The 16,270-nt window shown below is 42.7% G+C and overlaps 1 protein-coding gene across 2 annotated transcripts in view; it reads left to right on the forward strand.

Annotated features, from left to right (window-relative positions):
- LOC147688904 (ATP-dependent translocase ABCB1-like) overlaps positions 1-16,270 on the forward strand; it is a 509,764-nt gene that overhangs the window by 303,239 nt on the left and 190,255 nt on the right. For both annotated transcript variants that reach the window (XM_086941799.1, XM_086941800.1), the window contains exons 12-13: positions 4,956-5,081; positions 5,650-5,853. In XM_086941799.1, the coding sequence (XP_086797925.1) occupies positions 4,956-5,081; positions 5,650-5,853 (330 nt within the window). The remainder of the gene's footprint in view (positions 1-4,955; positions 5,082-5,649; positions 5,854-16,270) is intronic.

Genomic DNA, 16,270 nt, shown 5'->3' on the forward strand with positions numbered 1-16,270 from the left:
GCGGGTTGGTAAAGCGCTAGAATCGACTCCACAAGGGAGTATCTCTGCGCTGTTGGAGCCTTCCTAAACGGTAACTATGCATACAAATGACCAAGACAAAAGACAAAAAGAAAAAAGGAGAGTATCAAAGACAGATAGGTAATCACAGAGGGTCAGTAGTGCCCAAGGAAATAAGAGAACAAGAAATTTCAAATCAGCACTGGAACAAAGAAGTTTTCAGTTTACTTTCGAAAGCTGGAATGGTTCACACATTGTCTGAGGGAAAGAGGAAGATCATTCCAGAGCGTAGGACCAATGACAGACAGCGCCTTGCCTCCCTGTCTTGCCTTTTTTATCCTAGGCACCTTCAGAAGCAGCTGATTGCTAGATCGTGGACACCTCATAGGAGCATATGAAACAAATTTTTCTGCTAAATAGGAGGGCCCTAAACCATGGATTCCTTTATGGTTTTGTATATAATATATACGTGTATATATATATATATTTTTTTTTTCACCACCAAGATATATATATATATATATATATATATATATATATATGTGAACCAAAACACCCAACTCCCACAGGGACTCCATGGAAAGCAGGCACGGACACGAAGTGGCATTGGAATCGGCATTTATTTCTCAGTGCAGTATGCCCTCAATCCCGAGCACAAGGAGAGACGCGTTTCAGCCTTCAAGAGGCCTTTGTCAATCTTGTTTGGCAATGTATTGCTCATAAGTTAAATAGCCCATCCCACTAGCCCAATTGGTAAACATGGAAGACATACTATAGCCTGTGTTTTCCCATTGCAGCTTAAATACAACATGCTAGCGCTGCCTAAAGCTCTTCATAAACATAAATGTAGGTAAGACGCAACATACTAATATATAGTGCACAGTGCAATAACCAAAGTTGCAATGTTACCAGTAAAGCAGACAAAATATATAATGAAGCATGTATAACAATTGAAACACTGTTCAATGGGATGCATACGGGCACTTAAACTGTTCAGCCAAACTCACATCCAGTGTTGCCAATATTTTCAAAAAATTATCACAAAATAGTTTTAAAACTGCTGCCGCACATACTCGTAGTAGTCCTTAATGACTGTCCATCGTCCCGATAGCTCATTTGAGCTCATATCTATCCCGCCACAACACGACATCTGACCTTGTCCAGGAAGGAGAAGTAATCTCTGCCATATTATTATCAACAGTTGCTGCTGGGTGGAGCCCCGGGACCGGTAAACATTAAAGTTAGGTGTGTGAAAGATCTTTTTTTTTTTAAACCTTAGAACTTCACGGAAATAAACAAAGGTTAAAGTAACGTTATAGTTTGGTGAATTTGTCAGTGACAACATTAACGTTTTACATTTTAAAAAAAACACAGAAATTTACCAGTTACAGTTAGCAGAGCGAACTAGAACTTGTGCTCCTGCCATGCGCTGCTTATTACCTCACATATGACAACACTCATGACATGTTCTATAACATCATTGATGACATCACTGATGACATAATTCAACCCTATTTAGTGCACATCGTCCATTAAATGGGTATGCCCTTAGAGATATGAAAGTAAGTGAAAAAGAGCTCTGAAAAATATGAAGCGTCTTTACTGCTATCATACGTACAACCCCTATAAGTAGATCAAGCTTGTGTTATTTGTATCATTGACCCTATACCATACACTTCAAGGGTAGCCAAGTTCATGTTGACTATGAACCACAGATTAAAGGTAACCTATCCTGCACATGGTGTTCAATCTGTATATCAAAGTTCCTCAGGATACTCAAGCCCTGTTAAATAACTAATTCCCTACAGTGGACATTCTTTAACTCTATCAAATCCCTGACAGTCACTGACCTACATTGAGAAATCAAGTGGAAATGTGTAGAAAAGTGTGTACTGGTAACAGTGTTCACTCTGTGTAGAGAGTTTACTCTGTACCACGCTTGTTTGCAGACAGTGAAATTCTCATGAGAAATTCACCTCAGAGGATTAAAAAATCTACTAAACAAAGTGTACACTCTATGCAAAACTTGTTCAGTGAGCGACTATTCACTTAAAATAACCACAGTCTGAAGGTGCTAATGATCATACTACCTGCAGCCTTTATACTCAAGCAAAACAAGCACAGGCTAGTACCTGGGTCAAACAGTCTTCTATGTTAAGTAGAAGTTTGCTTGCTGAGACAATTCTGTCTAAAAACTCAAGGCTGCTTACAATACTTTTATGTAGTACGTAGAATCTTTACCCTGCTGGAAACTTTTTCTGCAGTACCAAAAGACTTGTGTGGAACATGCTGTCAGCTGCACCCAGAGTTACTCTTCAGTACAAACATTTATAATGTGGTCCATCCCTCTACACATGTATGATGCCTTAGGAGCACTTGAGTTTTGTAAACAATTACACCCATTAGCTCGACACAGGTTGTACAAAATTAGGTAGAAAAGTAATATGGTGGTTACCTGCCACTATGTAGACTTAAAATAAATTCAAACTAACTGGCTCATTGGATGATGTCATCAATGATGTCATTTGAGATGTCATCAGTGATTCATAAATGATGTCATATGTAAGGTCATAAGCAGTGCATTGCATGGCGGGGAAGTTATAATTAGCTCTGCTAACTATAACTGGTGAATTGCTGTGGTTTTCTTAGTTCAAAACAATGTCACCAACAAATTTAATTAATCTATAACGTTACTTTAAACTTAGTTTTTTTCAGTGAGTTTCTAAGTTAAAAAAAAGATATTTTTATTACACCTAACTATATCATGACTTTAAACTTTGTGTTTTTTCAGTGAAAATATAACACTGGAGGCGATAGTGGCAGTTTAGTTATAGTTAGGACCGAGTTTCCATAGGACAGGCATGTTTTGTTTTCCTAGTAACTTAAGCACCTTTTGATGAATCTGATGAAATGTGTCGGAAAAACCTTATTTCAATGTTGGCTTCTTACTGGAAAGTTTTGTACCAATCTATAAAACAGGGGCAAAGAAAAAGAAGGGGGTCTCAAAAGTGGTATTTCCAATTGAAAATCCCATAGGAATGAATGCTGTTACATGAAAAACAGCTGAACAGAACTACACCAAACTTGTCACAGAGTTAGAACTTTACTCAAGGATTGTGCTTTTGTTTAGTGTGAATCTGTTTAGTAATTTCGAGATATTAGCTTTTTAAAGAGGCTCAGGTTCGGCGTGAATGGGTTAACCCTCAGAAAATGTTATAACTATAACAATTTAGCTTCCACGGATCCTCTGGCAATCCATAAAAATAAAAAAATCTGTTAACTAAGAGAGTCTTCTCACTCATCGCCTTTTTGAGTCCAAAGATCCATTTATGAATCTGTGAATCTGAAAGGATCTGGACGGCTGGCTGCAATATGTGAGATAATGTTGCGGCATCCAATACAGAAAAAGAGGATTTCATCTCCAAGCCATGAAAAAAAATGAGGAAAGGGCACAAGACCCATGTGCAGGTGGAGGAGTCCCAAAAGACCACCCCATGTTCAGAAGTAAAAAAAAAATAATTTCACATTTTGGCCCTGGATCCAGCACCTGGATTTGCAGATCCAAGCAAGACTTTCCGCTGTGGATTCGAGTGGTGCTTTTTTGGATCTGGGGAGACGATCAAAAAAAAAAGTTTTAAAAATGGCCTGATCATAGACCACAACATCAGGCATCTCCCATTCCTCACACCATGCACAGAGGGGTTGACTGCCGGTACACTACCACCCAGACACTCTGTGGCTTGTGCCGCCGTAAAACCTTCCTTGGGGGCAAGCTTTCTGAACTCAAGGGGCTAGCTGCAGAGGGGTAGGTAGTGCCCGACCCAGGAAAGTCTGCCACCAGGAACAATATTCCTGGACTCAAGGGGCCCAGCTGCAGAGGGGTTGGCAGAATCCTCCTCTGGAAACTCGATCGCCAATGTAAGCTTCCCAGACTCGAGGAGCTAGGCTACAGATTTGTTAGGGGCATCGTTCCCAGAAACTCTGCCAACAGGAGCAAGCATCCCGGTCTCAGTAAAGTGGGGTGCCCGCTTGGGGAATCTCAGTTGCTGAGCGCAGGCTTCACTACAAAACATACTACAAAATGTAGTTTGTGAATATGTCCTTACATTTATAGTGTCCCGAATGACTTCTTGGTAACTTTCTATTTTTCATTATTGAAATCTACACCCCTTCCCGGTTAACCTTCGCCTCCTGTGAGTTACTGGCATGGTAGACAACAAAGGAAGAGACTTGCAAGGTGTTATTATCATAGCTCTTGAGAAGAATTTGTTTAAGCAGTACTGAATTAAATTACTGTCAGTCTCCATGATACAGATACCCCTTGAGAAACAATGGCTTTGTAAAGGATGAGTAGGATTCAAGTAATTGAGATTGCGGGTGTGTAAGTGTGTAATAGCCATGTTGCCAGACCTGTATCTTATCTTGCTAGCTTGTGACCAAAATTCATGCCAGTGCACACACAAACAATATGATTTATCCTTTCAGAGCATTCCACAGATTCTTATTTACCTAAAAATCACCTTCCCTTTCTATAAAGTTTTTAGTTTTGACAATCACTTACACATGTTCCTTCCACTCAACACTTACCATGTGGTAAGCTCATCCACCACACAGAAGGTTTTCTTCCTTTAATTGCATCAGTCTACTCAATATTAAACAGCTCAATAGGATGGGCAGATTACTTAAACAAGCAACTGGTTACCAACAGTCAGTTCACACACAGCACTAACACTGACTTCAGCCATGTCAAGGAAAAAGCAAAGTAATACTTATGAGACAAAGAGCACATACCCTATTGACTCTCCATGTACTGGAATACTCTTCCATAGTCATACCACTCCAATCTGACCAGTAAGATGTTTATCCTTCACCTTAGCCAGTGCAGACCATTTTTGCGTGAGACTTGTAGTAGATATCGATTGGTAAATATACATTTCTTGTATTATTCCCTTTCACAGGTTTTAAAAGGCCTAAACTTAAAGGTACATAGTGGACAAACTGTTGCCTTAGTTGGTAGCAGTGGCTGTGGAAAAAGTACAACTGTTCAACTCATACAGAGATTTTATGACCCGGAGTATGGCACGGTAAGAAACTAATGAAATGCCGGTGAATTTGGGAATGGGTTAACTAGTTTGGTCATCTTGTTTATAATAATTTAACTATGCAGTATTTGTTTGGAGACATTGTAGATGTAGTTTCATGATGACCAATTACCCAGTTTGTTGTGAAGGTATCATACTATATACCTTCCTAATAAAGAATGGAGATCTGATGATGCTGAGCAATCAGAGGATGCTGTGACCTTTATTCATATTTCATATGGCTTAACTGTTGTTTGTGGTATGTGCAACCATTAAGTTCAGAGTACAACTCTCAGCATGAACACTGTGAGGGTCCAGAGTTCAAGATTTTGCACTATATGTAGATTAATCTCTAATCATCTGAATTAGGGCAATGCACGCTTGTGACTGTTACCAGTGTCAACCCAGGAAATTACATTGATATCTGTCCATGTTTTTCTATACACCGTTATGTTTTTTTTATTTTTTTGTCATTTTAAATTTTGCTAGTTTTCTCTTGGTGGCTTAGTACAATTATTGATTTTCAGTCATGGTGACGACCACTAAAAAGAATGCTGTTTTATGTTTTTAGATCACTATTGATGGCGAGGACATCCGATCACTAAATGTGAGGTATCTCAGAGAAATTATTGGAGTAGTAAGCCAAGAACCCATTCTATTTGATACCAGTATTGTTGAAAACATTCGCTATGGCCGTGAAGATGTAACAATGGAGGAGATTGAGAGAGCTGTTAAGGAAGCCAATGCATATGATTTCATCATGAAGCTCCCTGATGTAAGAACAATCATTTTATTAATGGATATTTTTGGGGAAAATAATATCTGCTGCTTTGCTGATCAAATGTAATGATAAATTGAATTGTTTTGTCCTGTTTGTCATTTGGTGATACGTGCAACACCTGACTGCCATGCTGCAAAAGGATTCTGTGCAAGTCAACAGCACATGCCAGTCATTCTCAGTTATGAAGTGATTCTATCAGTTATATTAATGTGACTTTGCTAATGATATTTCTTGCTAAATGTAAGGTTATTCATGTATGATTTAGCTTTGAAGAGATGTTATAGTGACCTTTGTAGATAATCTTTTGTCTGCTTCTTACAAAAGGGTTGGAGCACATTTAATTTTCCCCGATGTAGTCAAATTATATTAAGATTCTATCCTCCATTTCTTTGCACAAAGATGAACACTGACAAGGTTTCATTTTCAAAATTTTTCACTTGTCACTTGTCACTTGTGAGACACTTGCTAGCTTACAGTAGGCTTAACCCCTTGGGCGTGGCTGCGATTCTCCACCTGTGCGGCACTTTTATTGAGTGGGCGTGTTCATGATGGCCCGCAGCCGTCATCAGCACACGAGTACCGTGATGCATGATGGCCGGGGGCCGTCATCAGCACCTAAGGGGTTAAAGCACGCCCATTGCTTACCACAGGTTGGCTTTCTAATCACTCTCATTTGCTTGCTTCTCGTTCTTCAGGGCATGCACGCATCACTTCCTCTTATTATATCCTCCCTTGGAGCATGGCCTAAGTACTTGTATCGTTCCACTGCTTGCATTTTGGAAGCAACTTTTTTCTTTTTGTTAAAACACTCAGTGAGAGTGCATGTGCTTGCGTGCTGTCTCCCTTATGTCTCTCCCTTTGTTTCACTCTCTCTTACCTGTTGGATTCTGCATCCCACCCCAACTGTCTTCTGTCAGCTTCTATGCCCCCTGCATCACTCTCTCTCCACCAGTGCTTGTAGCCTCCATGTGTGCTTGATGCTGTCTCTCGCTGTCTCTCACACTACTGCTTGTAGCCTCCGCTCATGCTTATGTTGCCCTCTCTCGCCAGTGTGCCCCCCCAACTCTCCGCCATGTCGCTCTAAACCCCTCTCCTTCTCGCCGAACCCGCTACTTGGACTCCATTAACATTAAAACATGTGTTTAAAAGGCGCAATGACAGAGTCTCTGGGCTGCGTCATTTTGTAGGCACACACCAGCAAATTAATTGTTTTATTCCTTTTTTTAATCTTTTCTTCACACTGTACAGTATTAGCTTTCAAGATGTCAAGCATAAAGAAAAGACATTGGCAAAGCCAAAAGCTCTATAAGGTGCCACATAGTACCTTTGCCAATGCTTGTTTTTCATTTGAAATGAATCATAGAATATTTCCAAGTGTTTTAAAGAGAGCCATTTCCTAAGAGTTATTACTGAATGTTTTTAGATATCCAAATCCTACCAAGATAGTTCATTCCAAAGGAAAGATGATATTATAGTTTACAAGAACCTACAAAATGTATCTGGATTTGTTAACTACACCGAATATGGCAAATTCACTTTTAGAACCCGGAGATAACATTGTATATTTGATAATACCTATGCTTATCTGATGAGACAGATCATCTAGATTAGTGGAAGCCATAATGCTGCCTCCTCGCCCCCATGGATTGGCTCTTCAATATTTAAAAATTAGAAGTATTTGATGGATTCCTTGTAGATCGCTGCTTAAAAACAGTTATCGATAGTCAATCCTCTTTGTGGATCAAGGCAGTGTCACAGATGTAAAAGTCTTAAAGTGTGCCGGTGCGACTATTTCAAAAGTTCCCTTTATCAAAGACATGTGAAATAATTATTTTAATATAAAAGTAAAAAGAACATTTGCAAATCAACCTGCTTAATACCATATTTCATCTAATCTGTGAAGAATTGAACTATCAGCTGTCCTGCGACAATTTATCATAGTCAGTCTCTAATGTCAAAGTCTGTATTTCCATCCCCATAATAATCCTAGTGCGCTTTTCAGCATTTCCCTGTATAGGCTTAGCTAGTAGTTGTGCTATGTTGAAGGGAAATTGGCTATATATGGTGGTTTGTGAGAGAACTGTCCATTGAAACACCTCTAACTCTCAAGCAGTTGTTCAGTCTTCTGAAACTGAAAAGCTGAAATATGTTTACTTTGACTTCAGTTCATCGCTTTAAAAAATAATGTAAGCCTTTTGTACATACATGGCATCTATTCATTTACATACTACAACATATGCAGAAGTCTAAGTCAAAATGGAAGACCTTAAAATGGTGAATTGAATGGATCAAAGTGGCAGAATGTTAAAGTGAAGAAAGGGTAAATACAGTTCCCCACTTTTGAACCTCTTTTCCTCTGTTAGCACATCTTCTACCATACCTTTATCTGTAAATTCTTCCCGCTTTTACCTTTTAGATGGAACTCACTGATAAAGGTACCCAAAATATGTAAACTCCTTTCTTATATTGTCAGAATAAGGGAGCAACATTGATTACCTATTTAATTTAACATTACTTTCCCTGAACTAGTGCATTCTGGGTTTCTGAAACCCTTTGGAAAAGTCTTTGAAATCTGATGTCACATCAGGATGGCAGCCAGTAATGGGTACCTCTTGCCTTAAAAATTGCAAGTTGCCTTCTTTTGAAGTAATCATTTTATTTCTTGCAACTTTGACTCAAAGCTGGTTGGCCTTTTCTTTTTTATTCATTCTCTGCTGTCTAGTAGTTTTATCAAAGGCAACCACAGAAGGACCATTTTGTGTTTTGGTACTCTCACAAACCAAAGTAAATATATCAAATTTCAAGTGATGAAGTCCCTCATGATTACATTTTTCCACCAGAGTGCACATTTTGAAGCTTTACTTTACTACTGTCAGGTTGGCTTCTAACCTAAGTTAATATTCTAGTTATGGTGGATCACAGGACTCCTATATGCTTTTTCGCCCCTACCTCTCCTGCCCATAATTCTGAAGAAGGTCAGGAACAACTGGGCCCGAGGCATTCTAGTGGTTCCAGATTAGACCACCTGGAACTTCTGGGTATGAGCATCTATACTACAGTCAGTCTTCCACTTCAGGAGGACTTACTGTCTCAGCAGTGTGGTAGGTTTCTGCACCCAGTCCTGCACCATTGGCACCTTCATGCATTGAAATTGAGCTGTGGCTGTTGATTTTGTTTGATCTACCTCCTGAGGTTGTGAATATTATCCTTGCTGTGTGATATCCCTCTATGAAGTCCATTTACGCTGGAAGCTGGTACAGGTTGTGGCCTGCAACATTTCCATTGTGATGCCACGTCGTTCCCCTCTAGACCCCTTGTGATGCCACAGTGGAATCTCAGTTTGGTCCTGATTTTGCTCATGTGCAGCACCTATGAGCTGAGACGCAGCTGTTCACTGTGTCTTCTGACTCTGAAGACTGTGTACCTTGTTATGAATACTTTATCTCATCATGTGTGAGCTTCAGTCTCTCTTGGTGAAGCCGCTGTACAACACCCTTTTCCAAAACAAAATAGTATTGAGGACAAAGGTGGCTTTTTTCTCAAAAGGTATGACTCCTTCTCACACGGGCAAACCATCACCCTCCCCAAAAAAATGTTCTTCTACCTTACCAGTTGAAAGAGGAAGAGAGTCTCCATTGGCTTTACCCCACAGAATCCTCACACTAATGATCATTGGGTGGACAATGGCTTTTTGTGGACGTTTCTGATGCAAAGAAAGGCAAGATGGTGCAGAAAGTACTTTGTCAAAGAGTATGGTACTCCAAATCAAGATCTGCTATGCATTGTCAAAGAAAAGCAGCCTCTAGAAGCACTGCAGGCTCATCTACCAAGGCTAAGACTATTCCAAAAGGGAGGAATATGCGATTAGATAGAGTATTCGCCAGAAAGAGTGTTACAGAATGGTAAGGAACTTGTTCATGCTAAATACAACAAAAAGTGACAATTCTAAAAGTGATGTAGTATTTCTATTAGCACTACTGCGTAGAAAGGTTGGTTCTTATAGCTCTTGTACATGCTATTATGGGCAGCCTCAACCTTATCAAGGAATGGAACTCATTCACAGCCAGAGTGCTACATGAAATCTAGCACAGCTTTAGTGACATTTCCAAAGTTATTTATCAAAAAGAAGCACAATAAACTCAGATCCCTTCTGCGGATCAGCAATCTCAACCAAATACTGAAGTGGGAAGATAGAAATGATAATTTTATTTCCAAGGACTGACTTAAAGTACAATAATTTTGAGCACCTTTATGTACATTTCTTGGAGATTCATAAAACAATTAATAGATTCTGTTTTAGGGAGAGGAATGTGGGTATAGTCATGGAGCGATATGACAAATGCAGGGGGGACTCAGCCTTGCGTGGACACTATCAATCAATCAATCATAATATTTATAAAGCACACTATTTATCCCTGAGGATCACAAGGCACTGGGGGTAGGAGGAATGCTGCTACTGCTTGGAGAGCCAGGTCTTTAGGAGTCTTCTGAATGTCAGCAGGTCTTGGGTTTGCCGTAGGTGGGTGGGGAGGGTGTTCCAGGTCTTGGCGGCGAGGTGGTAGAACGATCTGCCTCCGGCGGTCGCTCTTCGGATGCGGGGGACTGTGGCAAGGGCGAGGTCGGCGGAGTGGACCTGGCGGGTGGGGGTGTAGAAGGTGAGTCATCTGTTCAGGTACAATGGTCCGGTGTTGTGGAGTGCCTTGTGTGCGTGGGTGAGGAGCTTGAAGGTTATCCTCTTGTTGACAGGGAGCCAGTGCAGGTCTACCAGATGGGATGTGGTGTGTCTGCGGTGAGGGATATTGAGGATCAGGCTCTTGCATAGAGGGCGTTTCTGTAGTCCAACCTGCTGCTGACGACGGCCTGGGTTATGTCTTTGGTATTGGGGCTTGGGTTGGAGAGTTCCTTCACAATGTTGAACTCTTTGCTGTTATGTGTGTTGTTGTCTGGGCGGTCTTTGAAGGAGGCCTTTTTGGCGGATCTGATGAGGTGATGGTGTCTGCGAGTGGCGTTCTTGTGGGCTGCGTAGCTGTCCCGTGTTCATTCACGAAGCCAGTTCTTCTCCAGTGTTCTGCAGGGTTGCTTGGAGGCCTGGAGGTCTTCAGTGAACCAGCTGGCTTTCTTGCTGGTGTGACTGTTGGAGGGTTTCTTGAACGTGGCGAGGGTGTTGGCGCAGTCATCGATCCACTGTCTGAAAAAGCGGGCGGCGGTGTCGGGGTCGGTGGGGTCGGTGGGTGGGCTCCGGGCGAGGGTGGTGGTTAGCTGATCTTCTGTGACTTTGCTCCAGCAGCTGCGAGGTATCTGTTGGGTGCGGTGGTGCGTGGTAGGTTTCTTGAAGGTGAAGTGGATGCAGCGATGGTCGGTCCAGTGGAGTTCGGTGGTGTGGTTGAAGGAGATGTGGGGGCTTGTGGAAAAGATGGGGACAAGCGTGTGGCCGGCGGAGTGGGTGGGTGTTGTGACGAGTTGTCTGAGTCCGAGTTTGGCTAGGTTGTCGATCAGGGTGGTGGAGTTGGTGTTGTTGTTCTCGAGGTCGATGTTCAGGTCCCCGAGGAGGATATAGTCAGTGGAAGTGAGGGCGTGTTTGCTGACGAAGTCGGCGAACTCTGGTCGGGGTCTGGGGGGTCTGTAGACGAGGGTTCCTCTGAGGGTGGTGTTGGGGTCGGTGTGGATCTGGAAGTGCTGGTGTTCGGCGGTGCTGAGGGTGTCGTCGGTGTTGGTCGAGACTCTGAGAGTGTTCCTGTGGACGATGGCAATACCTCCTCCTACTCTGTTGGTGCTGTCCCTGCGGGTGATCTTGTAGCCTTCCGGGATGGCTATGGCGATGTTGGGTGCCCAGGCGGGGTTCAGCCAGGTCTTCGTCAGGAAGGCGACGCCTGGGGAGGTCGAGTAGGTGCCAGAGTTCAACGGCGTGTTTGCGGGTGGAGCGGGTGTTGAGGAGGATGCATCTGAGGTAGTTGGGTTCTTTCCTGGTCAGGGGCTTGGCGGGGCGGATGCTGGCGAAGCTGCATTTCCAGCAGGTGAAGGGTCCATGGGTGCGCTTAGGGGCGGCCAGGAAGCAGGTGTGTGATTGTTCGGTGTTGAGTCCGTGGAGGGTGCTGGCATCGTAGCGGTGCCGGGCATCGTGGTGTCCGTGTGGGCCAGGGGGTCGGACGCTGTCCAGGGGAGGATGGGCGCAGACGGGCTTGCCTTAAGCACGCCATCAGCGCGCCAGCGGCGCGCCCGCTGCGCGGCCTCCAGATGAGTGGAAGTGGGACAGAGGAGTAGCTGGGAGGCGGAAGCGGGGTGGCGAATGGGAGAGGAGGGGAACGGGGCCGCAGGGACGCAGCGGCAGGAAAAACGGGTGAGGGACGACGGCGGGAGCAAAGGGAGAACCAGGCACAGAAGGAAAAACAGAATAAGGCAAGCAAGTAAGTTAGGCAAGACAAATAAAGATCAAGGCAAGGAAAGACAAATAAAAAGCAAGGCAAGACAAATAAAATCAAGGCAAGGCAAGACAAATGAAAATCAACGCAAGGCAAGACAAATAAAAATCAAGGCAAGACAAATAAAAAATCAAGGGAAGGTCTGGCAAGCAATGCGGCAGCATGGGGAGCGACCTACCTGCGAGCAGGCTCAAAGGTCGCTGAGGACCCAGGTGCCTTCTAACTTTATGATGTTTGGCAACGCGCACCCCTCCAGACATGTGTATTTTATTAGGGCCAATCTCCCCCGACAATTGTGATGTTGATGCCTGTCTGTTGAACTAATCTGGGTTTTTCCTGCTCACGCCAATTGTTTTGCTATCAATCGGTTGCCTCAGGCCCCTCTGACCACATATTTCTGACTCTGGGTTGATGGAGATGTCATCTCGTGTGATTTCAACAACAGCGATTCGATTTCATTGTTATGCACACATGTATCATTGCGTACATTGACATCAGTATTAACAGTGAAATATTTATAAGCATATGATTAGAGCTGGAAACTGTCAGGACTGGGAGTCTTGAGTTGGTTCACCAGCAGGGAGCAGTGCAAGTAGTGAATGTATTGCTCTTGACTTGGAAAGTGGTCAAGTCTCTGTGGGGTAAACTAAAGTCTGCAGGATCACTGTCTTACATACTATTATTTTCATTTCTCATTCCTGTTCCTCTATGAAGAGAGTGCTCATGAAAATCAGAGATAGTTAAGACACGGAAATGCTGATAACCCCTAGTCTTCCAAGAAAGATTATTTTCCTGACTGAAGCTCCTTTAATGAAAATGGCATTGAGCCAGGATTGCCAAAGGCTAAAGTCTCACATTCGTAGTTTGAACTTATTTATGTAAGGGTCTTAGAAATGCTGAACAAAGATTTATGGTGCAAGGTTTGCCTATAGACTGTATATAAGGACTTGGCCGATGATGGGAACGGGAGCGAAGTCCTGACACTTTGCAAACATACCAGACTATAATCTTGTTCGTTCATTGCTTAATAGGTGTAGAGCGGTGCAGAGCACCCTGCAAATAGTAGGAAGATGGACCATTATCAATTGCAGTTACAAATGTTGATGAAAGATTAAAATTGCACATCATCTGAGGTTAGCAAGAGTGGAGATGGGTGTTTCTTTAGAGTAGGTAAATGTTGTTTGAGGAACTTACTGAAACCAGCTATAACACTAACGAAATGGATCAACAAGTTGTGTTCTATTGGAGAAACCAGTTTAAATGTTCCAGTGGTATAGAATGTTTAGTAAAGATGAAACAGTGAAGGAACTGAAGGTAGTGGGTGAGCTAGAAGTATGGTTAAAATGGTTGATTCAGAGTAAGAAGAGGGGCTGTACTGAGTGGGAATGGAAGAGGGGAACTTTGGAGTGATCACATTTGCTTACAACTACTACACCTCTGAAAGCTTTGGCTGAGTGGAAGGTGCGAGTTTTGAGTAAGTGGCAGTGGGTAGAGGTAGCGAAGGTTGGAAAACTGTTTTTGCCAGATTGTACTCTTAAGGTCCAGTACCAGTTTGTAGGGAGGGATGGGAGCAACGAAAGATGGATATAAAAAAAGAAACTTGGGGAGGGAAATAATGTGACAATGACATTTCAGACAGTGATTTGCAGTGAGTTGGCATTGTACTTATGCTTATAGGGAGGCAAAGCTGTAATGATTTGGGTTTCATTAGCCAAGGAGTAAGACGTTCTTGCACAGGATCTTAGAGGGTCAAGGTGGGGCTTTAATGAGGAATGTGTGGCCCAAGTACAGTGTCTTCAGATGTATCCACTGGTAGATGAGTAGGTATTGAGTTGATGTATTGGTAGGACTTCTAGACTATGACTAAGACTGGTCACCTAAGGAGAGGGACCATGAAAGACATTCCAAGGTGATGCCATTCTAGCCTTATTCATCAGGGGTATGTTGGGATTCATGTGGTTGAATGTGGTGAGAGATCCAGAGAAACTAGAATGTAGGACAGGTGGTCTGTTGTCTACATTTGATGTAGTTGGAGTTTGATAAAGTGTCAATTGCGTTAGCCATATTTATTTAAGTGGAGCAGTTTGCTGGCATTGAGTTAACGATGACCTCTTTTAAAGACATTTTGCCAACTTTTAAGTTTATGGGAAAAAGAGAAGTAGCTAGATTGGTTAGTAGTTTTTATGAGTAACACTGGACCTCTTGACTATCGTGATGATCACAGCAGATTTGAAACAGGAAGATAGCAGTTTAAAGAGATGAGTAAATAGCTACATGTGTGAGAGAGTGGAGAGGCTTTTTTTTTAATGTCGTGTATCAAGAGGGAGAGAGAGGACCAGAAAGCTAGTCCATATCCCCGGGTTTATATGAAGTTAATCAAAAGGAGACTAGCTTGAGTAAAAAGGGGGGTTAACAAAAAATAATTAATTTTTAGTTCAAAGGACTCAAGTATGTTTCGTCAGGGGGTAGTGGCACCTTGTGAGTGTGCTCATGAAGCCCTCACCCACCAACCTAGTTGGTGGCATGCTTCATCATCGGGCCCACCCAGTGACACCTAGCATGTCCCGGGTGTGCTTCGACGCCTGATTACAGCGGAGCAGGTATGTCGCTGAGTGTGCGGTGAAGAGTGTTATGAAAAGTGGATTAAAACGGCTTGGCGGGGGTCCCAGTACCCGGAGGTAAATTAGACTTTAATACCTGGGCCACCGTCAGCGGTTAAAAATAAGGCTGTCGGATGTTAGAGGCGAGTTACAACCTCCCACATCCTTGGTGGGTCAACATGTTTCAGCCAGTGCCTTATGAATATGCTGGCTTTCTTCATGACAAATTAAAATGATGTGTGTGTAATTAAAACTAGTGGGTGTGTAATTCAGACTATGTGTATACACGCCCTAAAGTGTTTTTCTATGTGTGAAAGGGGGATTCCCTTCTCAAAACACGCTAGTTTAAGCAGTATTCTGCTTCAAGGTTGTGAAGTGGCAAGGGTTGGCCAGAATTTCTGGGCAGAGCCTGTTTTGGACCTGTAGTGCCTCCTTCGCAGGTTCAACCTTGAAGCAGAATACTGCTTAAACTAGCGTGTTTTGAGAAGGGAATCCCCCTCTCACACATAGAAAAACACTTTAGGGCGTGTATACACATAGTCTGAATTACACACCCACTAGTTTTAATTACACACACATAATTTTAATTCGTCCTGAAGAAAGCCAGCATATTCATAAGGCACTGGCTGAAACATGTTGACCCACCAAGGATGTGGGAGGTCGTAACTCGCCTCTAACATCCGACAGCCTTATTTTTAACCGCTGACGGTGGCCCAGGTATTAAAGTCTAATTTACCTCCGGGTACTGGGACCCCCGCCAAGCCGTTTTAATCCACTTTTCATAACACTCTTCACCGCACACTCAGCGACATACCTGCTCCGCTGTAATCAGGCGTCGAAGCACACCCGGTACACGCTAGGTGTCACTGGGTGGGCCCGATAATGAAGCATGCCACCAACTAGGTTGGTGGGTGAGGGCTTCATGAGCACACTCACAAGGTGCCACTACCCCCTGACGAAACATACTTGAGTCCTTTGAACTAAAAATTAATTATTTTTTGTTAACCCCCCTTTTTACTCAAGCTAGTCTCCTTTTGATTAACTTCTTGCTTTTTTTTCCGCAATAACCAGACACTCCGGTTTTAGGAACATATCTTTCAAGTTGACTGTTTGAAGTCGTTTGTTGAGGCTAAACACATATTGACATAACAGAAACATAGTTGTACGTGTGTGGTATCAACAGAAAGGCCTCATCTCCTTGCTTCAAGAATTCCATTCTCTCTGCAATTTTGCCTGTTCATTGCTCATCAAGCTAAATTGTCACGGTATCACTTCAATTTACAAAAGAGCTTTTGTTATATAATAGTTGTGTATCACAGTTTTAAAACAGTTGCTTCACCCGTTGTGAATCTTACCCTTGTCTGCAGTAAAATGTTACATTTATATCAGGAT

This window comes from Lissotriton vulgaris, chromosome 10 (genome assembly GCF_964263255.1).
Source record: "Lissotriton vulgaris chromosome 10, aLisVul1.2, whole genome shotgun sequence".
In the NCBI taxonomy this organism is placed as follows: Eukaryota; Metazoa; Chordata; class Amphibia; order Caudata; family Salamandridae; genus Lissotriton; species Lissotriton vulgaris.